General features: G+C 44.9%; 4 protein-coding genes across 8 annotated transcripts in view; 2 read left to right on the top strand and 2 right to left on the bottom strand.

Annotated features, from left to right (window-relative positions):
• The window catches only part of LOC309364535 (uncharacterized protein), a 140,853-nt gene that overhangs the window by 59,994 nt on the left and 58,053 nt on the right, over positions 1-22,806 (top strand). The window lies entirely within an intron of this gene.
• Positions 185-14,800, bottom strand: LOC309364671 (uncharacterized protein). 4 transcript variants are annotated; one of them, XM_081902406.1, is made up of 10 exons: positions 14,750-14,800; positions 11,558-11,707; positions 10,742-10,868; positions 9,511-9,591; positions 8,941-9,011; positions 8,385-8,511; positions 5,967-6,047; positions 4,841-4,921; positions 3,715-3,792; positions 185-3,253 (listed from the first exon to the last, which is right to left on the bottom strand). In XM_081902406.1, the coding sequence occupies exons 2-10, from the start codon at positions 11,609-11,611 to the stop codon at positions 2,226-2,228; spliced, it is 1,728 nt and encodes a 575-aa protein (XP_081758532.1). In that variant the 5' UTR covers positions 11,612-11,707; positions 14,750-14,800; the 3' UTR covers positions 185-2,225. The 4 variants fall into 4 exon arrangements, with proteins under 4 accessions (XP_081758532.1, XP_081758533.1, XP_081758531.1 ...); XM_081902407.1 differs by lacking the exon at positions 14,750-14,800 and adding an exon at positions 14,564-14,701 and having other exon boundaries at positions 11,567-11,707; XM_081902405.1 differs by lacking the exon at positions 14,750-14,800 and adding an exon at positions 14,564-14,700.
• Positions 11,362-22,806, bottom strand: part of LOC309364496 (uncharacterized protein) — a 54,828-nt gene continuing 43,383 nt past the window's right edge. Inside the window, exon 5 of the transcript XR_014165849.1 lies at positions 11,362-11,376. The gene's annotated coding sequence lies outside the window, so the exon portion shown is untranslated. The remainder of the gene's footprint in view (positions 11,377-22,806) is intronic.
• On the top strand, positions 15,247-20,526 carry LOC309364497 (uncharacterized protein). The gene is made up of 2 exons (XM_081901921.1): positions 15,247-15,389; positions 17,823-20,526. The coding sequence occupies exon 2, from the start codon at positions 18,356-18,358 to the stop codon at positions 20,477-20,479; it is 2,124 nt and encodes a 707-aa protein (XP_081758047.1). The 5' UTR covers positions 15,247-15,389; positions 17,823-18,355; the 3' UTR covers positions 20,480-20,526.

The raw sequence follows: 22,806 nt of genomic DNA, 5'->3' as shown, positions 1-22,806 counted from the left end.
CATGCCATACATTCATATGTTTTTCCCATGCTGGAGAGAGAGATTGAAAAAAATATTCTTTCTCGTAGCACATTGGTATCAAGCACATTAAAACTTGGTTAGATTTTATATCTGCCCTCATTCATTTTCAAACAATTGTTCCCCATGAAAATACTTAGGCTAGAATAAATCTCAGACACATAGCTTTGGAAAAGTGAAGATTTTACTTGCAGAGGTTCAGAAGCTGCAACAAACAAGTCTCCGTCCATTGGAAGTAAAAGTAAGGAAGAAAAGGTTCCAAGCAATTTAAAAGGAAAATAAATAAGTTATATTACAAAAAGAATTAAGTTTAATTTAATGTAACAAGATGTAGATTTTTCTTGAGCTGGGAACCATGCTGGCTACTGGCGTCTTCCAGGAAGGCAAGAGCAAAAGAGAGAGGGAGGAAGAAGCAAAGGCTGCTAGGAGTCTCTCCCATGTTAACGAGCTGCTTTCTGGCCCCCAGTTAACAATTTCGTGCACACAGGTGTAAGTCAGTAACTGTATATTGCAAAAAATAATAATAAATAAAATAAATAAATAAATTGTCCAGTAGCACCTTAGAGACGAACTAAGTAGTTCTGGGTATAAGCTTTCGTGTGCATGCACACTTCTTCAGATATGAAGTATATTGCCAGTTTCTCCTCTCTGACAAGCGGATGTGTACATGCAAAGAACATACAAACATAGCATGTTAAGTCCCTCCCCCTTAAGAGTCCCATCTTGACTCAAAGCTTCTCACATGTAAAGCTTTGCTCAGTATGTCAGCTGTCTGATGGGGCAATAAACTGGTTCCACAATGGACATGTTCACAGATGTAGTGATATCTCACCCCAATGTGTTTTGTGCATGCCAGGAATTTATTGGTCCTTGACAGCTTTGTACTGCTGGCCTGCATCATCTGGATAGGTTCACATTTACTCAGTCCAAGGTCTGCAGTCTCAGGGCCATGGGTTTGAGCCACACATTAAGCAAAAGATTCCTGCTTTGTCGGGGGCTGGTCTAGATGACCCTCAGGATCCCTTCCAACCTTACAATTTTATGGTTCTATGAAAGAGCTTACTACTCTAGACAAGTTCGTTAAAGAGGCGGCAGCAACGGCTGGAGGACTCCCAAGGAGGGGGGAGAGGAGACTGATGAAACACCCCGCAAGGGAGGGTGTTGGAAAAAGGGAGAGAGTCTGCCAGCTCTGCAGGCAAGGAGTGACCTAACTGGGCTGCTAAGCCCCACAGGGGTGCCGTAGAAAGAAGGTAGTTGGTCAAGGGAGCTGTGGACCCAAAAAGGTTGAAAACCTCCAACCTACATGTTGCCTGAGCCCCATAACCTGATGCTGCAGAGACGTTCGGACAAAAAGATTTACTTTCTCATACAGAGTTAGCACAATTGCCGATTGGTACCAAGCACATAGGGATGCGGGTGGCACTGTGGGTTAAACTACAGAGCCTAGGACTCGCTGATCATAAGGTCAGCAGTTTGAATCCCCACGACGGGGTGAGCTCCCGTTGCTCGGTCCCTGCTCCTGCCAACCTAGCAGTTTGAAAGCACGTCAAAGTGCAAGTAGATAAATAGGTACCGCTCCAGCGGGAAGGTAAATGGCGTTTCCGTGCGCAGCTCTGGTTCGCCAGAAGCAGCTTAGTCATGCTGGCCATGTGACCCAGAAGCTGTACGCCGGCTCCCTTGGCCAATAAAGTGAGATGAGCACCGCAACCCGAGTCGGCCACGGCTGGACCTAATGGTCAGGGGTCCCTTTACCTTTTTACCAAGCACATAAAAATTTGGTTAGATTCTACATCTGCCCTCATTTGCCTTTAAACAAATGTTCCCCATGAAAGCAGCTGGGCTGGTTTCAGAAGTTACAGCAAAAAAGTCTCCACCCATTGGCGGTAAAAGCAACGAAGAAAAGGTTCCAAACTGTTTGAAAAGAAATTGGTTTCGTTACAAAAAAGGAACCATGTAGTCTTTTGTGTTAGCAAAGACGGGAACTGTAGAAAACTCTTGTAGAAAGATTCATTCGTGTGGTTTTCTCGAGCTGGGAGCCATGCCGGGTAATGGTGTCTTTCAGGAAGTCAGAGAGAAAGAGAGAGGGGAAAAGAATGGCTGCTGGGAGCAGTTAACTAGAGCTCATTTCTGACTCAGGTTAATGCTTTCATGCATAAAAGGATGAGTCAGTAACTGTATACTAGAAGGCATTTTGACATTCCATAAATTTACATGGTTTCTCGCATGTGGATTATTTGATGTTCGGAAAGGTTCCACCCAGTACACTGTTTCTCCCTTGTGTGGACTCTTTGATGTAAAGTAAGGCTACCGCTCCCTCGAAAGACGTTTCCACAGTCTGTGCAGATATATCTTTCCTCCGCTTTGTGGATTCTTTGATGTTTGGCAAGGGTTCCGCCATCCCGGAAGCTCTTTCCGCAGTTCAAGCATTTATATGGTTTCTCCCCTGTGTGGATTCGTTTATGTATACAAAGGGTCCAGCTCGCCCGGAAGCTCTTTCCGCACTCCATGCATTTATATGGTTTCTCCCCTGTGTGGATTCTTTGATGTTTGGCAAGGGTTCCTCTCATATCAAAGCTCTTCCCACACTCCAGACATTTATACTGCTTCTCTCCTGTGCGGGTTCTCTGATGTTCAGTAAAGGCTATGCTATCATGGAGGCCCTTTCCACAGTCCACCTGTCCGGAGTTACAGTGTTTCTCCCCTTTATGGATTATCTGATGGGAAATAAGATGTCCAAGTTGACTGAAACTCTTTCCACACTCCATGCATTTATATGGCTTCTCCCCTGTATGGGTTCTTTGATGGGCAATAAGACTTCCTCTTTGGCTGAAGCTCTTTCCGCACTCCATGCATTTATACGGTTTCTCTCCTGTGTGGGTTCTTCTATGTGCAGTAAGGGAACTGCTTGTACTGAAGCTTTTCCCACACTCTGTGCATTTGTACGGTTTCTCTCCTGTGTGACTTCTGCTATGTGTATTTAACTGTGATCTATACTGGAATATTTTCTCACACACTGGACACGTAATATTCTTATTATCTTTACAGTCTTCTGGAGGGGTCAGGAGTTCATGGACCTCAGCCCCCTGGGAAGCAGATTGCTTCTTCTGCCTAGGCTTTGATTGGTTCGCCTTGTGCCTTTCTCTTTGATTTCCAAACATTTCTTTCCCCATATTATGTGTGGTTGTTTCTGACGTTATATATTGTGCCTGATAATTCTCATTGTCCTGTCCATCACCTGCATGAGGAGGGGGCAGACAGAAAATGAAGATCCTGTAAAAAGCGCAAATCACTCTGAATTTCTTCCTCAGTCATCAAACCACTCCATCTGCTCTAACCACTGAACCATCCCATCTGACCCCAACCACTTTCACTATCACCTAACCAACTCCATCCATTGCCAAAACAAATCTCTCCCTCTCAATCATCAAACCACCACTCCAACAATCAAACCATTCCACTAGTTACTTCTGCCATCACCAAAACAGCCAATTCCATCAATCACCAACCCCAATTCCATACCAAAGCAACTATATATGAGCAACATCCATCCATCACCAAACCAGCTCCATCCACTCTACACAGAATGTACTACAAAAACACCAGGAGAAGATGAAAGTACTCATGGGAGTTCCAGTTCAGCAACATCTTGGAGACCACAAGGTTTCTCTCATCCATCTTCTATATCCAAGGACTTACCTGTCCTTTTCTTCTGGACCAACAACTCTTCTTTTTCTTCAAACCAGGTGAGGTCTAATTGGGACACCAGAGGCCCTTCTTAATGGGATAAGAAGAAAGCAAAAACTGTTACTGATGCCACCTGCAAAAGGTCGAAGAAACTCTGAACCATGTATTCTCTTTTCAGCCCTCCATCCCATCTGCCAGGCTTCGGGGAATCGGATCCCTCTCCGGGTGGCAGTAATTAAGCAGATCAAACGAAAAGAGTGCTCTTACCAGATAAGTTCTTTAATAATCACAGCGAGAGACAAGGAATGCATATCATGCTAAAAAATGGCGTTGCTCCCAGGAAAGGTTTACCCCTTCTGTCCCCATTAATCTACATCACTCCTACAACGGGTAATCTGAGCTTGTTGCCGTTGCGCTTTCTGTTCCATCACTTTCCAAGTCCATCTAGTCTTAGGGGAAGGGGGGCGTGGCATCAGAAATGATGTCCAAGGACTGAAATCTGCCAGCTGTCTCTCTCCTGTTCCTCACTCAGTATTTCCCAGCTTTCCCCCTCTGGGCTATGCCACTCTGCAAACTAAATCAATACTGTCCTCCTGCCCTTGGGAAGGTTCAGGAAAAGGGGGGGGATTACATCATTCTTTCTCAGTCCAGTCCCTGACACCATCTCAACCACCCAGATATTTGAAAGAAGACAAGCATATTGGAGAGCAATGCACAGACCTTAAAGCAGGCATTGGCAAACTCGGCCCTCCAGATGTTTTGGGACTACAACCCCCATCATCCCTAGCTAACAGGACCAGTGGTCAGGGATGATGGGAATTGTAGTCTCAAAACATCTGGAGGGCCGTGCCTACCTTTGGGGGTGCCTACCTTAAAACATCCATCTGGGGTCACCAAAGCAATTTGACCATCATCCATTACTCCACCAGTCACTCCCACCATCGCCAAAGCACTCCATCCATCAAAAAACCCTCTCAATCGTCAAACTCCTCCCATGACCAGCCACTCCATCCACTCTGCTTAGAATGAACTACAAAAATGCCAGGAGATGTCGAAACCACTCATGGGAGTTGCATTACTGCAACAGCTAGAAGACCATAGAGTTTCCCCCATCCTTGCTCTATATCCAAGGACTTACCTGCCACTTCCTTCTGGACCAGCAGTTCTTCCTTTTCTTCAGGCCAGAAGATGAGGTCTGATTGGAGCATCAGAGGCCCTACTTGATGGGATTAAAAAAGAAGCAAAATTTTTTATTGATGGCCCATGTGAGTGCAGATGTTTATAATACTAATACTAATACTAATTTTATTTATACCCCACCCACTCCAGCCAAGACCGGGCTCAGGGCGGCTAACAACCAGTAATCAAAACAAGTTGACTGAAATACAACTTAAAAAACAAGATTAAAATACAACATTAAAATGCAGCCTCATCACAGGAGGAGAAAGGAAAAAAGAAAGAGGGGGAGGGAATCAAATTGATTCCAAACCAATGGCCAGGCGGAACAACTCTGTCTTACAGGCCCTGTGGAAAGAAATCAGATCCTGCAGGGCCCTGGTCTCATGAGGCAGAGCGTTCCACCAGGCCGGAGCCAGTGTTGAAAAGGCCCTGGCTCTGGTTGAGGCTAATCTAACTTCCTTAGGGCCCGGGATCTCTAGGGTGTTGCTATTTATGGACCTTAAGGTCCTCTGTGGGGCATACCGGGAGAGGCGGTCCCATAGGTACGAGGGTCCTAGGCTTTTTAGGTTCTAGATTTATAGAAAACCCAAACCATGCTATCTCTTTTCCATACCTCCACTCCAACCCAAAGGACCAGATATTCGAAACAGGACAGGAATGGGAGAGGGGGAGCACTAGATGGACCTATAGACATCAGTCTGGTGTCACCAAAGCAACTCCCACAATCACCAAACCACTCCATCTACCACTAAAGCAACCATAGCCATCCACCACTGACACCAACCACATCACCAAAGCAACTGTGGTTATAGCAACATCCATCCATCTCCAAACCAACTCCATTTATCACCAATCACTCCATCCACACTGTTATGGATTCTTCAGTCAAGATTGCTACATTGCAGTTAGTTGGACTAGATGACCCTCCGGGTCCCTTCCAACTCGACAATTCTTTGATTCTATGTAGAATGTACTACAAAAACACCAGGAGATGACGAAACCACCCATGGGGATTCTAATTCAGCAACCTCCGAAAAGCCACAGGTTTCGCCGCTCTCCATCTTCTTCTCTACCCATGGACCCACCTGCCTCTCGTTTCTGGACCAACCACTCTTCCTTTTCTTCAAGCCAGGAGATGAGGTCCGATTGGGGCATCAGTGGCCCTTCTTCATGGAACAAAAAGAAAGAGAGCAAAAAGCGTTATTGACGGCACCCAGGACTGCATAGGTTTGCAGAAAATCCAAACCATGTACAGAAGATGAACTGGTCAAGTCGGTAATGATACACTGGGCAAAGGATCTGGGACGTAATATTCAGATGGCAGATTGGGAAAGGTTATGGAAAACAGAGCTGAAATTCACGGCATGTTGTGCTTTGAAAGAAAACTATGAAAATGATGTACCGCTGGTATTTGACTGGCAAAAATGTATAGGACAAGTACAAATATCTCCTGGAAATGTAAAGAAAATGTGGCAGTGGACTGCAAGGGAGATGATATATAAAGAAATGAAAAAAATTTTTTAAATAACTTTTGTTAAAAAACCAGAAGCTTTTCCATTAGGAATTACAGGTACCAACATCCCAAAGGACCGGAAAAGACTCTTTATGTAAGGAACAACAGCCACCCGGATGTTGCTAGCCCAGAGATGGAAAGAAGGCAAGGTCCCTACCAGAGAGGAATGGCAAACCAAGCTGATGGACTATGCCAAAATGGCAAAGCTGACAGGAAAACTCAGGAACCAAGAGGACCAAAGCTTTTCAAAAGAATGGGAAAAATTTATAAGCTATCTAAGAAACCACTTTAAGCAGATGGAAACATTGGCAGGATTTTGATTTCACTTGTAGCGTAACAACTACCATGGATAATATGGATTGATATAAAAGTTAAGAGTTTAGAAGATGATGTGGTTTTAAATGTTTAAAATAGGACTCTATGGAGAGGGTGGGAGAAAGTCCTCAGATTCTGAGAAATCTCTGTATATGGATATATATATAACAATACGAGCAGAATCAATGACCAAATGCGTAGGTGAAAACTCAAGGGAAAATCTTCTTTAGCCCAAAATGACCTCAGTGTCAGCATCGCCCTTGAGCAAGTACCACCAACTGGACTCATGCACTTCAGCCCCGACTGGGCTAGGCGAGCTGGGTAGCACTTCCAGAGACCACCTTCTGGACAGTAACAGGTCAAAGTGCTGTGGACTCACAGCTTAGAGTTGTGAGCACCGGATTCACTCCAACAAGAAGACAGTCGTCGCACAGCAGAGTATAGCAGAGCATAAACGACTCGGAGAGCAGCTCTGTAGAATATCTTCTTTATTGTATCTACAACTATTATACAACTATATACAGAGCTAAATGAGGTCTAAGCCAGTGTTTCCCAACCGGTGTTCCGCGGCACACTAGTGTGCCGCGAGACGTTGCCTGGTGTGCCGTGGGAGGGAGGCGGGCGAGTCGGGCGGCGAGAGGCGGGGCGGCGGCGGCGAGCACACGCGGGGCGGCGAGCGAGCTCCCTCCCACATCCCATCGCCGCTCGCTTCGGCCCCTTACAAGCGCAGAGCGCGACGACTCACCGATGATGGGTCTCTCGTTGATGATGGCTTTCTCGTTCGCGCCCTGCAGCGAGAAGGGCAGCGCGGCGCCGCAGAAGAGGCCCAGGAGGCAGCAGGCGCCCAGCGCGCGCCCGAGTCCCGCCCAGCTCGCCATGTCCGCCCGCAGCATTGGCGACCCGAGCCAGGCTCCGCGCGCGACGCCCGTCTTATGGCGCGCGCCTCTACCGAACGCTCAGCCCCGGCGCCGAGCGGCTTAGCAACGCCGTCCAATCAGGGCGCATCGCGGCTGGGCGGCCGCGGCATTCTGGGAAATGTAGTCCTCGGGCAGCAGCGGCATTCTGAGAAGGCGCGCTTCTTCGCCGCTGCGCCTTTTCTTCCTCATTCCTTCTTTGCTGGCAACGCAAAAAGAGGTGGAGGAGGAAGAGCTGCTGGAAATGCCTGCGTGGGCATCGGTGCGCGCAGGAGATTTAGGCCGGGTGGGGTTGTTAGAGTCAATATTTTATTTTGTTTACGTCCATCATGCTGTTCGTGATACTAAACTACTCTTTATAGATCTCGTTATAACTTGTGTGGGGATTGCTTAATTTCGTTGTGGGAGCTTTGATACTTTAATTTTTTAAACATTTTTAAATTTTTTAAATTTTTTTAAAATTTTTAAAACATTTTCTAATGGTGGTGTGCCTCGAGATTTTTTTCATGAAACAAGTGTGCCTTTGCCCAAAAAAGGTTGGGAAACACTGGTCTAAGCATAAAGAATGCTGCACTTCACTGAGTGTCTGCAGCTGCTCTTAGCAGCAACCTTATCTCTACACACAATCTCTAACACTCAGTCTCCTGTCTAATTTTGGCTGCTAGCACAGGAAGGCTTGGCTTAGCCAGAACTGACCATGGACTTCCTATATGGAGAGAACGATAAGGAATTCAAGAAAGCGAGTGCAGAGGGATCTTTACCCAGAGAGGCCAAGTTCCTGTAATTATCCAGCATGACATCTTTGTAGAGTTCTTGTTGGCCTGAATTCAGCAAAGCCCACTCGATCCTGGTGAAGTACACAGCCACCTCCTCAAAGCATACCAGACTCTGAAAAAAGGAAGAAATATCCATAATTCTGATGGTACCTTCCCCCCAAAAAAGGAAAAAATGTTTGATGTTTTATCATGCTCTTAATATTCTGTTGGAAGCCGCCCAGAGTGGCTAGGGATACCCAGTCAGATGGGCGGGGTATAAATAATAAATTCTTATTATTCTCAAAACCATGCTTTCAAACAGACAAAGCAGGGCTCAGAGTCGGCGCCAGTCAGCTCCTCAGCTCCACTAGGGGGATCCCAATAAGAGGGGAGGGCTCACCATCTGTGCCAACCACCTATTTGGAACCTGTGGGCAGAGGCTCTGTGCCCCTGCTGTATGGAGTTAACGTTTCTACTCTATTTCTACCATGCTGCCTCAGAAAACGCCAACCGATTAAACAAATGAAGAAGCCACAGGAGGAGACCCCCCAGACCCAATTACCTGAGCTGAAGGGAGGGCCATTCCTTCCACTTCATCCCAAAGAGGAGAGGACCTGCGGCATTTTCGACTACCTGCAAAAGTGGCATGGAAAAGGTAGCAGGATAAAACATTTTGTTTTTCCCCTTCAAAATGTACGTGGAAGGAAGGTGGCGTGTGTTTGCTCAACTACTTTTTCAAGCTGGTTCTTGGACTGATTGGAAGCAGCTTGCCCAGTTTTCCAGCTCCCGAGGAAGGAATGTTTTACTCTGAAACACATCTGAGTTCTTTGTTAAGTCGTTTTGGGTCCTTTTTATGAGCAAAGCAGATAATAAATATAAACAGTTATGACTGAGCAACCACAGAGCAGCTCAGTGCTTGAAACGGACTAGATTGTTGTATGTTGGATATGTGATTGTAAAACTGTAATTTGAAAAAAACAAGTAATTCAATTAACGGGAAACCAAAAAACCTCACAACAGGGATCACAACTGTTGTGCTCACAGCTCGTGGCCTGCCCACAGGGATCTGCTTAGCCACCTCGAGAACAGGAAGCCGGGCTCGATGCACTTCCTGTGTTCTTTAGGAACCCACCTGCTTCTTTCTTCTGGACAAACTCCTCTTCCTCTTCTTCCAACCAGGAGATGAGGCGAGGTTGAGGAAACAGAGGCCCTTCTTTGAGGGAAAAGCAGAAGATACATCATTGTTAGGGGTATGTTTTTCATGGCTCTCTATTTTGAACCTGCTAATAAAAACAAGAATTGATGCTTTCGAATTATGGTGCTGGAGGAGACTCTTGAGAGTCCCATGGACTGCAAGAAGATCAAACCTCTCCATTCTGAAGGAAATCAGCCCTGAGGGCTCACTGGAAGGACAGATCCTGAAGCTGAGGCTCCAATACTTTGGCCACCTCATGAGAAGAGAAGACTCCCTGGAAAAGACCCTGATGCTGGGAAAGATGGAGGGCACAAGGAGAAGGGGACGACAGAGGACGAGATGGTTGGACAGTGTTCTCGAAGCTACCAGCATGAATTTGACCAAGCTGCGGGAAGCGGTGGAGGACAGGTGGAGGACAGGTGTGCCTGGCGTGCTCTGGTCCAGGGGGTCACGAAGAGTCAGATGCAACTAAACAATTCTCTAGTTGTAGGCCACCTTTCCATAACTAAACCATGCTCAAGGCAGCTTGCAACATGAAAAAGGACGAGGTGGTTGGATAGTGTTCTCAAAGCTACTAACATGAGTTTGACCAAACTGTGGGAGGCTGTGGAAGACAGGGGTGCCTGGCGTGCTCTGGACCATGGGGTCACGAAGAGTCGGACATGACTGAACAACAACAAGTAAAAACATTTTGTTTACATCACTTTTTCCAGGCAAATAAGACAGTTGCCGTGTGTTTCAATCTGGTTTTTAGGGCAGTGTTGGTTTCAATCATTTTTGGAATGGTTTAAATACAGTCATACCTCAGGTTACAGACGCTTCAGGTTGAGACCGCCGAAACCCAGAAGTACCAGAACGGGTTATGTCTGGGTTTTGGTGGTTGTGCATGTGCAGGAGGGCTAAATTGCGCTTTGCGCACCCGCAGAAACGCTGAATCGTAACCTGCGCGTGTGCAGACGCGCCACTGCGGGTTGCAAACATGCATCCCGCACTGATCGTGTTCGTAACCCGAGCGTCCACCATAGTTGTTTTTTTAGCTATTTTCCTGATAATTTTATTGCTTTATTCTTTCTGCAAACTGCTTTGAGGTTCTTTTTCTTTAACGTTTTAAGTGGTCAACGGGTTTGGGGAAACAAACATACACATCTCTCAACCAAAGGATGCTTACCCAGAGAAGCCAATTCCTCATAATTCTCCAGCAGGACTTCCCTGTAGAGAGCCTTCTGAGCTGGACCCAGGAGCGACCACTCTTCCTGGGTGAAGTATACTGCCACTTCCTCAAAAGACACCAGAACCTGGAGGAAAATGGAAGGCAGTTCCTATCACACACACAAAACTATGCGATGTAACATAAGCAGTCAAGTACAAGACCTCCTGTTTCTTCCCTGTATGAATTCTTTAATGCAAGGTAAAGGAGCAACTGCCACTGAAGCTCTTCCCACATTCGAAACATTTGTAAGGTTTCTCCCCTGCATGAATTCAGTAAGGGCACTGTTGCAGCGGAAGCTCTTTCCACACTCCCAGCATTTATAAGGTTCACACTGAGAGCCAGTATGGTGTAGTGGTTAAGAGTGGCAGACTCATAATCTGGGGAACCAGGTTCGCGTCTCCGCTGCGCCACATGCAGCTGCTGGGTGACCTTGGGCCAGTCACACTTCTCTGAAGTCTCTCAGCCCCACTCACCTCACAGAGTGTTTGTTGTGGGGGAGGAAGGGAAAGGAAAGGAGATTGTTAGCCGCTTTGAGACTCCTTCGGATAGTGATAAAGCGGGATATCAAATCCAAACTCTTCTTCTTCATCATCCTTTTCATCCCCTCTATGAGTTTGTTGATGAAGCTCTTTGCACATTTATAAGGTTTGTCCTCTGTGTGCACTCTTTGATGTGAAGTAAGATTTGAGCGATAACCAAATCTCTTTCCACACACTGTGCATTCATGCTTTTTCTCCTCTCTGTGAATTTGATTTTCACCACCCTGAGACACACCTGATTTACCCTCCGGCTTCTGCTTTTGTCTCCCCTCTTGCCAGCTGCCTCCATCTCGAACCCTCAGCTTCCTTTGCTCCACCTGCTCTTTGGATCCTTTCGGTGACACTTCTGATTGTTCCCCTTCTGCCAGCATCCCCTCAACATCTCCTGATGGAATAAAAAGGCAAACTGATAAAATGCTTGAAGGAGCATCTTCACCCCAATCATTCAGCCTGGACACTGAGATCTGAGGGTCTTCTGGCAGTTCTCTCACTGCACAGAGTGAAGTTACAGAAAACCAGGCAGAGGGCCTTCCTAGTAGTGGCACCCACCCTGTGGAAATCCCTCCCATCAGATGTCATGGAAATAAATAAGGCCTCAGTAATACTGGACTTTAATGTGGACCTGAAGTTGGTTGTTTCTCTATTCTTTTTTACCACTTTTGCCTGGAATGCTCTTGCAGAAACTGCTGTACTTAACAGAAACATAATTTTTTGCCCTTGCAAGTGTAGCAGTTAGCAAAAGAAAAGTGCAGGAAAGAGAGGAAATTAAACAGCAGCCCTTGATGCAAGCGACTCCAAAATTTGGGTTTGGAGTGACAAACATTCATATAGCTTTTGTTTTGCTTTGTTTTAGAGTGCCTTTGATTTTTGTATCATATCATAGATTGCTTTGAGTTCACCGCCCCTGTTCCCCGTGTCAGCGATTGCGCATCAATTGAATGCACCTTAAGAGGGTCACTGCTTGTACCATGGACCAATGTTTTACTCTGAACTATATTATAAGGAAACACACTAAGAACATTAAGAATAATTGAAACAGAGAAATGTCAAATAGCCAACATCAACTGCAGACTTCTGCTATTTATACAAGAACAATGCAGAAATGAAGCTCAGAGTAGGCTTAAATGACAGTAAGACTAATGCTTTAGGAACATTGTTAGGAGTGAAGCAAGGCTGCATTCTGGCTTCCACTCATTTCCACTTCTATATTAATCATTTGGTGCCATGTTTAGGCAATACAAACTCCCCGTGTCCAAGAATTAGGAACAGAAAGAACTCAATCTTGATGTATGCCGGTGATATAGTACTGTATTCCACTCACTTTTCTGATTGGGCCTCAAAAATAACTTGGAGGTGTTCAGCACATAGTGTAACAAGAAAGCCTGCCGATAAATTAACATAAGGCTGAGATTATGATTTTCCGGCCAACAAGAGTATAAATGGTGCTTAGATCAGCCAGCTACAGAACAAACTTGCTCATTTAGGTACCTGGATATACAGTGGTACCTCAGATTAAGTACTTAATTCGTTCCGGAGGTCTCTTCATAACCTGAAACTGTTCTTAACCTGAAGCACCACTTTAGCTAATGCGGCCTCCTGTTGCTGTCGTGCTGCAGGAGCAAGATTTCTGTTCTCATCCTGAAGCAAAGTTCTTAACCCGAGGTACTATTTCTGGGTTAGCGGAGTCTGTAACCTGGAGCGTCTGTATTCTGAAGCGTATGTAACCCGAGGTACCACTGTACCCTTTATTGAAAGGCAGTGAAAGTCAAAGCACAGAAAACTGAAATGCAGTTGTGGCATGAATATATCTTAAATGTACTGCTCTGGTCCTTTATGGCACGTGTGCAAGTAATGGACCGCCGCCTTGCCGACTTGGGGATCCAGGGCACAGTCCTTCAATGGCTGCGCTCGTTTCTCTCTGGTCGGGGACAGAGGGTGGCGCTTGGGGGGGAATTGTCATCGCGCCACTCCTTGGTGTGTGGAGTGCCTCAGGGTGCGATTCTCTCCCCGATGCTTTTTAACATCTTTATGCGCCCCCTCGCCCAGCTTGTCCGGAGTTTTGGGCTGGGTTGCCATCAGTATGGCGATGACACCCAACTCTATCTGTTGATGGACGGCCATCCTGACTCGGCCCCAGATACACTGACCAGATGTCTGGAAGCTGTGGCTGGATGGTTACGTGGGAACCGGTTGAAGTTAAATCCTTAGAAGACAGAGGTCCTCTGGCTGGGACGGAGCGATATGGGATTGAGGGGGCAGCTCCCATCTCTTGCGGGGGTGCAATTAGTGCCAGCATCGTCCGTTAAGAGTTTGGGTGTAATCTTCGATACCTCCCTCTCTATGGAGGCGCAGATTACAGCTATAACAAAGGCGGCATTTTTTCATCTCTGCCAAGCTAAGCAGTTGGCTCCTTATCTCTCTCGCCCTGACCTAGCCACGGTGATCCACGCGACGGTCACCTCCAGACTGGATTATTGTAACTCGCTCTACGTGGGGCTGCCCTTGAGACTGACCCAGAAACTCCAGCGGGTGCAGAATGCCGCGGCGAGACTCCTTATGGGGTCTTCGCTACGAGATCATATTCATCCAGTACTATACAAGCTGCACTGGCTCCCGGTGGAGTACAGGATCAGGTTTAAGGTGCTGGTTTTAACCTTTAAAGCCCTATACGGCCTAGGACCCTCGTACCTACGGGACCGCCTCTCCTGGTATGTCCCACAGAGAAATTTACGGTCTGCAAATAAGAACATCCTAAAGATCCCAGGCCACAGAGAGGTTAGGCTGGCCTCAACTAGAGCCAGGGCCTTCTCGGCCACGGCTCCAATCTGGTGGAACGCTCTGTCACAAGAGACTAGGGCCCTGCAGGTCCTGACATCTTTCCGCAGGGCCTGCAAGACAGAGCTGTTCCACCAGGCCTTTGGTCAGGGCGCAGCCTGACCCCCCTCCTCTGGCAACCTGCACATAATTTTGCTTGATGGTTGTCATTAATTTGATTTTAATTAATTTTATAATGAATGTTTTTAGAATGTTGAACTATTTTTGATTGTTGTTAGCCGCCCTGAGCCCAGCTTCGGCTGGGGAGGGCGGGATATAAATAAAATTTATTATTATTATTATTTATTATTAATGGGGCTGGATATGTCTTAGCCCCAGTTAAGAGTGTTAAGACTGTCAAATTTGCAGTCAAGAGAGAAGGACATTCTGTGGCAGCCCTTCAAGTTCCCTAGGAAGGGAAACTTACAATTTAAGGACGATCCATTCAAAGTCTCCCTCTTCCCCTCCCAGGAGATGAAGACCTTTCCCCGTCGCCCCTTTGTTCCCCCCAGGAGGGACGTGGCTCCCTCCCTTTTGCGCCTCTTCCTCCTGGCCTCCTCCTCCCTCTCGCCCCCCAATTCCGCCCCTTGACCTGGCGACTCCCCCCAGTTACCCGCCTCCAGCGCCTCTGCGAGGACGGACAGACGCAGCTGCCCCAACTTCCACCGGAACAGGAAGCGGAAGCTCCTCCTCTCTCGCCAGCCTTTCGTTCCGCTCTAGGAACGGCAGCCCTGTCGCTGCTGTTAACCGTTTCGGAGCCTCTTGGTTGCTCCCACTTGTTCTCTTGGACTCCGAAGCATCAAAAGGGCAAAAATATTGTTTAGAAATAAAACTTAGTATTCCAAAAAACACATCGCCTATTTTTTTTTATGTGTTGAGGTGTGTGTGTATGTCTGTGTGCACATCTGAAGGCAATCCTGTTTAGGAAAGTTTTTAATTTTGATGTTTTATTGTGTTTTTAATATTCTGTTGGGGAAAACCCAGCCAGGTGGGCGAGGTATAAATAAAGGAGGAGGAGGAGGATGATGATGATGATGATGATGATGATGCACGGCTCCAGCCAGCAGAGGGCAGGTGGGGAGACTGGCAGATCGCCCGGGGAAAATGCACTTTGCACTTTCCTAGGAATCCCACCAAAGCTCCTCCTCTTCCTCCCTCCTTCCCGCCCTTTCTCAATCTCTCTTTCTCTTTTTATGCCAGATCCCTGGTGTAGGCATGAAATCTGCAGCCGGCCTTGCAAATAAGAATAAACTGTAAGTAAGGAGCCTTCCTCCCCCTTTTCCAATAGGGCCTCGGAGCGTTTTATTTGACATTTCAAGCAATGCTAGATGCCTGGGTGAGACAGAACTGGGGAAGTGGGTGGATGCCGCTTCCACATTTGAAACCCGGCTGCAAACCGAGTTTAGGAAAGCTTTTGATGTTGAATAAGTTACTGTATTTTAGTGTTTTGTTGGCAGCCGCCCAGGGTGGCTGGGGAAACCCAGCCAGATGGGCGGGGTATAAATAATATATTATTATTATTATTATTATTATTATTATTATTATTATTATTTATTACAACAAACCATCAATCAGCCAAGGAAAAAACCTCAACAATCTTGAGTTCAGACCATCAGTTAACCGTTCACCTCGCTCAGCGTTGCCTGCGCGGACTGGCAGCGGCTATCCGGGATTTCCGTGTGTGTGTTTGTCTGCCCCACTTTTGCATGCAAAGTGTGTCCCTCTGCCCATGATCTGTGGTCTCTTCCGTTGCAAACGAAGCGAGATTCCCTCGGGGTTCAAAAGGGCGAGCTGCTTCAGTAGGAGCGGAGGAAACTGACTTGCATTCCTTGGCTCAACTAGTATTGGCTGCACTGGCCGGCAGGGTCTGGCCGGGGAAAGGAGGCAGCCGCTGATATCCCAAATACCCCATTCAGCCCCAAGGGGAGGTGTGAGGAGTGCAGAGTGCCTTTGAATGCAAAGGAGATCCCATGACAGGAAAGGAGAAGGAGGAAGGGAATGCAGAGCAGGAGAGGGGGCTTTGGAGTGGAAGAAAAATTCCCTATTTAGAGGGATAATTCCTCTTGATACCTTGGCCTCCTTCTTCAATTCCCTATTAGAGGGATAATTCCTCTTGATACCTTGGCTGCCTTCTTCTTCTTCTTCTTCTTCTTCTTCTTCTTCTTCTTCTTCTTCTTCTTCTTCTTCTTCTTCTTCTTGCCCTGTTGTTGTTGTTGTTGTTGTAGTTATTCATTGGGTGAAGGCTTGAATTTGCTTTTAGAGGTGCTAAAGGTAAAGGTAAAGGTACCCCTGCCCATACGGGCCAGTCTTGACAGACTCTGGGGTTGTGCGCCCATCTCACTTAAGAGGCCAGGGGCCAGCGCTGTCTGGAGACACTTCCGGGTCACGTGGCCAGCGTGACATCGCTGCTCTGGCGAGCCAGAGCCGCACACCGAAACGCCGTTTACCTTCCCGCTGGTAAGCGGTCCCTATTTATCTACTTGCACCGGGGGTGCTTTCGAACTGCTAGGTTGGCAGGCGCTGGGACCGAGCAGCGGGAGCGCACCCCGCCGCAGGGATTCGAACCGCCGACCTTTCGATCGGCAAGCCCTAGGCGCTGAGGCTTTAACCCACAGCGCCACCTGCGTCCCATTTTAGAGGTGCTACCTGACTGGATTTAAGAAAAGAAGCTTAAAAAACTAAAGCCATCTCCAAGGTCTCTTTCCTCCCCTCCACCTCGCCTTCCGCTGCAGAGACTAGCAGGAAAGGCTAAAAATAACTTTCTTCTTTGTTGAAAAATATTAAAAAATTGTCCAGTAGCACCTTAGAGACCAACAACCAGCTAAGTTTGTTATTTGGTCTCTAAGGTGCTACTGGACAATTATTATTTCCCCCCGACTACGTCAGACCAACACGGCTACCTACCTGAATCTTTCTTCTTTGTGTGAACAGAACTTTGTTTTGGGAACAGCCAACTTGACAGAAGAATTGTTTCAAAACAAAGAGAGATAGAGGGAGTGCGGAAGGTGTCGGGGGTTTTTTTTGTAAGAATAGAGAAAATAAATATAAGAGAAAGAGTGACATAGTGGATATAGGAAAAATTATATATGAGAAAAAATTAAATTTGAAAAAAAGGAATGCCAGCAGGCAGTGGCTTTAAGTGAAAAATTATGCCCTTATTAATACAAACATCCAGAAATCCCAAAGGGGCTGCAATGTTGTAGCTCTCAGACATGATATTTTATACCTCCTGAACTAACATATATTCATAAGTAACCGGTCACATAATTAGAACACCTTTTCCCACAACAGTCACAACCCGCCCATTTGATTTCCAACCAACCAGGAATTATTATTACTATTAATTAGATTTGTATACCGCCCTATAACCGCAGGTCTCAGAGCAGAATCCATTAGCTGTTCTTACAAACCCACGCTAACTTCTCATTAAGCGCTGTTACCTATTTTTCAGTGTCCTGTTTATTATTTACTATATTCAATTAGATGCATACCAATATTGCTTTCAATATCTGTGAATAATATAGCAGTCATACTCGTGTCCTAAGCAGTTTTCGTGCAGTGAGGAAAGGGGAGAAAACTGAATTAAGGGAGGCAGCTAATTAGTCTTTATCCCTAACACGATCTTTAGTTTCTGGTTCAAACTCCTGATGTGGTGTTTTGTTTTGTTTTTAAATCCTTCTATGCAGTGGATGGGCAGGAGAGTGAGAATTCTTTGGGAAGGAGCAAGTATAACATGAAGAGACAAATATTTAAAAATCAGCAGGAAAGAAAAGAGAAGTGGAAGAAATTCTGAGCTGCTTGAGGTGTTGGTGCCCATGAATGCCGGCGCCCGCAAGAAGTTTTTGAACTGAACAGAAGGGAAGAGTATCCAGTCTTGGGGGAAATAGTGAAATATAAATTAAATAGACACTGCAGAACCCGCAGAAGGGAGAAGACCATATAAATTAGGAGGTGCTTCCGTTGCAGTCCTGCCCTAAGGATAAGAGATTCCATACCTGGAAGAATGCTTATAAACGCATGAATGGTACAAAGAGTTTCAGTTGTAGTGAAAACCATACTTCACATCAAACTGTAGAGTTAGGGAAGAAACTGGAATATTTACTTCCTTTTTAAAATCTTGAACTTCTAGGATAGCCACCTTCTTTTCATTTTTTCCCATAATAGCCGATTTCTGACAGTCTTCTGAAGTGACATTGCGGGGAAAAAGGTCGGAAGAGAGATGACTGGAAAGAAAAGGGGTCGAAAGAGGAATGTGGGAAACCAGAGAAATAAAACCTCTGCTTCTCAGAGCACCAACGTCCGCAAACTCCCTGTTCCACAAGACCACAAGAGAAGAAGGGGAAAGTGCCCAGACTGTGGGAAGACATTCACATCTATATCAAATTTAAACAGACACTGCAAAATCCACACAAGGGGGAAGATCTATAAATGCGAGGAGTGTGGAAAGAGCTTCAGTGAAAGGCAAGACCTTACTTCACATCGGAGAACTCACAGACGTGAGAAGCGATATGAATGTGTGGAGTGTGGAAAGAGCTTCAGTTGTATCAAAATCCTCACTATACATCAAAGAACTCACACAGGGGAGAAGCCATATCACTGTGTGGAGTGTGGAAAGAGATTCAGTCAAACAGGAGCCCTTACCATCCATCAAAGAATCCACACAGGGGAGAAGCCATATGATTGTATAGAATGTGGGAAGAGCTTCAGAGATGCTGGAAAACTTGCGGTGCACCTAAGAACCCACACAGGGTTGAAGCCATATGAATGTATGGAGTGTGGAAAACGCTTCGCTCAGAGAGGAGCCCTTAACGTACATCAGAGAACCCACACAGGTGAGAAACTATATGAATGCCTGGTGTGTGGAAAGTGCTTCTGTCAGAAAGGAGCCCTTACTGTCCATGAAAGAAGCCACACTGGGGAGAAACCATATGAATGCATGGAGTGTGGGAAAAGCTTCAGTCAACAGGCACACCTCATTTTACATCAGAGAACACACAAGGGGGAGAAGCCATATAAATGTAAGGAATGTGGAAAGAGCTTCTCTTGTACTTCAGTACTCAACAAACATCAAACAATCCACACAGCGTCGAGGCCCTTTGAATGTGTGGAGTGTGGAAAGAAGTTCAGAAACAGGAGCTATCTAACTAGACATTTAAAAATACACAGAGGGCTAAAACCATATAAATGTTTGGAATGTGGAAAGAATTTCGGCCATAGCGGAAGCCTTGTTCTCCACCAAAGAATCCATACAGGGGAGAAACCATATAAATGTATGGAGTGTGGAAAGAACTTCCGTTGCAGTGGAAGCCTTAGTTCCCATCAAATCAGTCATACAGGGGAGAAGCCGTATGGGTGTGTGGAATGCGGAAGGAGGTTCAAATATAGCTCAAATCTTTTCCAGCATAAAATAGCTCACACAGGTTTGAAGCCGTATGAATGCGATAAGTGTGGGAAAAGCTTCAGCCAGAGACAACTCCTTACTGTACATCAAAGAAGCCACACAGGGGAGAAACCTTTTGAATGCACGCAGTGTGGAAAGAGCTTCAGTAAGAAACATTATCTTATTATACATCTAAGAATTCACACAGGGGAGAAACCATATAAATGTGTTGAGTGTGGAAGGAGCTTTACCGTTGGCAGCTCTCTTTCTCTTCATGAAAGAACCCACACAGGGGAGAAGCCATATAAATGTGAGGAGTGTGGAAAGAGCTTCACTATAAAAGGAAACCTAACTACGCACGAAAGAATACACACAGGCGTGAAACCATTTAAATGTGTGGAATGTGGAAAGTGCTTCGGTTGCGGCGGAAGCCTTACTAAGCATCAAAGAATCCACACTGGAGCGAAGCCATATAAATGTGAGGAGTGTGGAAAGAGCTTCAGCCAAACAGGAAGTCTTACTACCCATCGAAGAACCCATGCAGGGGCGATGCCGTACGAATGCAAGGAGTGTGGAAAGAGCTTTTGTCTTAAATCACTTCTTGCTCAACATCAAAGAACCCACACAGGGGAAAAGCCATTTAAATGTGAGGAGTGTGGAAAGAGCTTCACTACAAAAGGAAACCTAACTGCACACAAAAGAATCCACACAGGTGTGAAACCATTTAAATGTGTGGAATGTGGAAAGTGCTTCGGTTGCAGCGGAAGCCTTAAGAAGCATCAAAGAATCCACACAGGAGTGAAGCCATATAAATGTGAGGAGTGTGGAAAGAGCTTCAGCCAAACAGGAGGTCTTACTAAGCATCAAAGAACCCATACAGGGGCGAAGCCGTATGAATGCAAGGAGTGTGGAAAGAGCTTTCGTCTTAAATCAAATCTTGCTCAACATCAAAGAAACCACTAAGGGGAGAAACTTTACACACGTGTGTGATTAAATCCTTTTCTTAATAAGGCCTCTTTTTAAAAAAATGTATTTTTATTGAAGCTGTAAAGAAGAGATACAAAGATTAGTATCAAATACAAAATATATATTTAAAATACAAAAAGGCAAAAGAGAAAAAAAAGAAGGGAGGGATTCCAATTCCTCCTTTGTCAGCTATATATAAACAATTATTCAAAATTTTCACTCCAAAATTATACTTTCCATAAACCTGTATATTGTTCAATCTCCAAACCTAGATATCACAAGTTCATTCCCCCCACCCACAAAAAGCCCATAAGGGGTTTCCAATAAATATTAAATAAGAATTATTTTTCTGTGATTAAGCACGTCAGCTTTGCTATCTCAGCCAAGCCCAGTAATTTCCACAACGCTTCCTCCATAGCAGGATCTTTCCATCTTTCTGCATAATAAAAGTTTTGCTGCTATAATCATGTAGTCAAATAATCGTCCACAATCATTTTCTAATTGCATATCCATTAGTCCTGGAAGGAAATAGACTTGCTTCAACTGAACATTAACTTCTAAAATCTTCTGCAACAATTAATATATTTGTATTTCTTAGCTTTTTTACATTTTGTTGGAGCGGGGACGGGACAGGGACTAAGACACCAAGTCTTACAGCAACGTTTTGATACTAGGCTGAAAATGGTCAATACAGATGTAATTGTTCTGAAAGAGATTCCCCTGAAGATATTGCGTAAGAGAAAAGACTAATTATTTTTACAGGTAAACTGAAACAGAAAGGAATCCAGCTTAGATGGGACATACCAGAGGGAGTAATTTTTACTTCTGAAGAACAAAGATTTATGGGCAAATTTAAATCTGAAATTGAATAAACACAAATACAAGAAAGTGGAGATTTGAAGATACAAAATTAGGTGATAAAGGAATGGACTAAATCACTTGCTTAGCTAGGGATATTTCATAATTTGAAGGGAAAAAAACTGCATGTAGAATTGTTTACAAGGAACACAGGGGAAAGGGTATAAACTATTTGAATAAAAAAGAACCTAGGTGAGGACTAACAGGACTGAAGAAAAGAAAGTGAGTTGTTCTATATATACATTCTCAACTCTGTTGATACTTTCTGGTGAACAAGGTATGTATGTTGGACAAACTTTGGTTGTAGAACTCCGTACCCCAAATGAAGAAAAAACAGCATTTTATAAATATACTTTGGTTATCTAAAACACTGGCTACTGGGGTTGATAAAGTTGACATATTGCCATAGATTTCTTCAGATCACAATCCAGTTATAGTGACTTTTAAAAAGAAAAAAATGGTTTCTTTAGATGTGACTCATTGAAATGTAGCTGCAACAGGAAAAGGACTGCAAACAGAAGCTAAAATAATTCTTTGAGAATAATTCAGGTAAGGACATAGGGATACAAATGGTTGGGGGTGCAAGCAAACCATTTGTACAGCACAATTCTTTACTCAAAAGAAAGACAGGAAAAAAGGACAACTAATTCTGCCTGAGATTAAACAAGAGGGAAAATAGTTGGAATGTTCTCCAACTTAGTATTAATAGAAAAGGCGGATAAAAAGACTTGGTAAAGACCAAAGAGAGACAGACGACGAGCATGTTGTTGCAAAAATGTATCAGCATTTGTTGAAATCTGAAATGCAAGGAGAAGCTAAGGAAGGCATGCATGATTAAATGGGCAAAAATTGGTTATAATATACAGATGGAACAGTGGCAACATCTGGACCATAGGGTCAAAATTTACAAGAGAAATTTTATAAAATGAGGTTCTGTTGGTATTTAAAACCTGTGAAATAATTTGGAAAGTAGAAAGGAGTTCCAAATGTTTGTTGGAAGTTTGAAAAATAAGGGACATTTTGCTGTGCTTGGTGGAAATGTAAAAAAGCTTAATAAGACTACTTTGAGACAATTTGGTGACCCCGCGGGGCCGTTGTGTTCAAGGTTTGCATAGAGGGCTCAAAACCTTGCGGAGTTGCCATGGTTGTAATTAAGAAATGTCAACTTGTTATTAATAAAATTTTGATAGATCCTAAAGGGAAGTATTCTGTGCTTTTTTCTAGGGGAAGCAGGGGTATGCATACCCCTAAACATTTTGTGAATAAAAGTTTGGCCTCATTGAGGGGCAGTATTTTTCAATATGAGTAGGAAAATGAGAGTGCCCCTGGACATTTTTTTAGGGGGGAAAGCAGTGGAAGTATGTGCATGTAAATGGAACACTGTTGTTTTTAAAAAAATAATAATTTTTATTAACTGGCCAATCACATCAAATTAAATCACATCACATAAATTCCGAATTGCAAAG

The sequence above is a fragment of the Podarcis melisellensis genome (genome assembly GCF_964234715.1).
Source record: "Podarcis melisellensis genome assembly, chromosome: 2".
NCBI classification, from domain to species: Eukaryota; Metazoa; Chordata; class Lepidosauria; order Squamata; family Lacertidae; genus Podarcis; species Podarcis melisellensis.
Note: the sequence above shows the minus strand (reverse complement) of the source record. Positions and strands in the feature narration are given on the sequence as shown.

Bases quoted from the DNA above. Each gene is read 5' to 3' on its own strand.
- LOC309364671 (XM_081902406.1), bottom strand. From the start codon at position 11,611: ATGGAGGCAGCTGGCAAGAGGGGAGACAAAAGCAGAAGCCGGAGGGTA. The intron at 10,869-11,557 runs GTGTGTCTCAGG...ATTTTCCTCCAG, and splicing joins GAAGCCGGAGGGTAAATCAG to GTTCTGGTGTCTTTTGAGGA. The intron at 3,254-3,714 runs GTAAGTCCTTGG...CTCCTCATGCAG, and splicing joins GGTCCAGAAGAAAAGGACAG to GTGATGGACAGGACAATGAG.
- LOC309364497 (XM_081901921.1), top strand. From the start codon at position 18,356: ATGACTGGAAAGAAAAGGGGTCGAAAGAGGAATGTGGGAAACCAGAGA.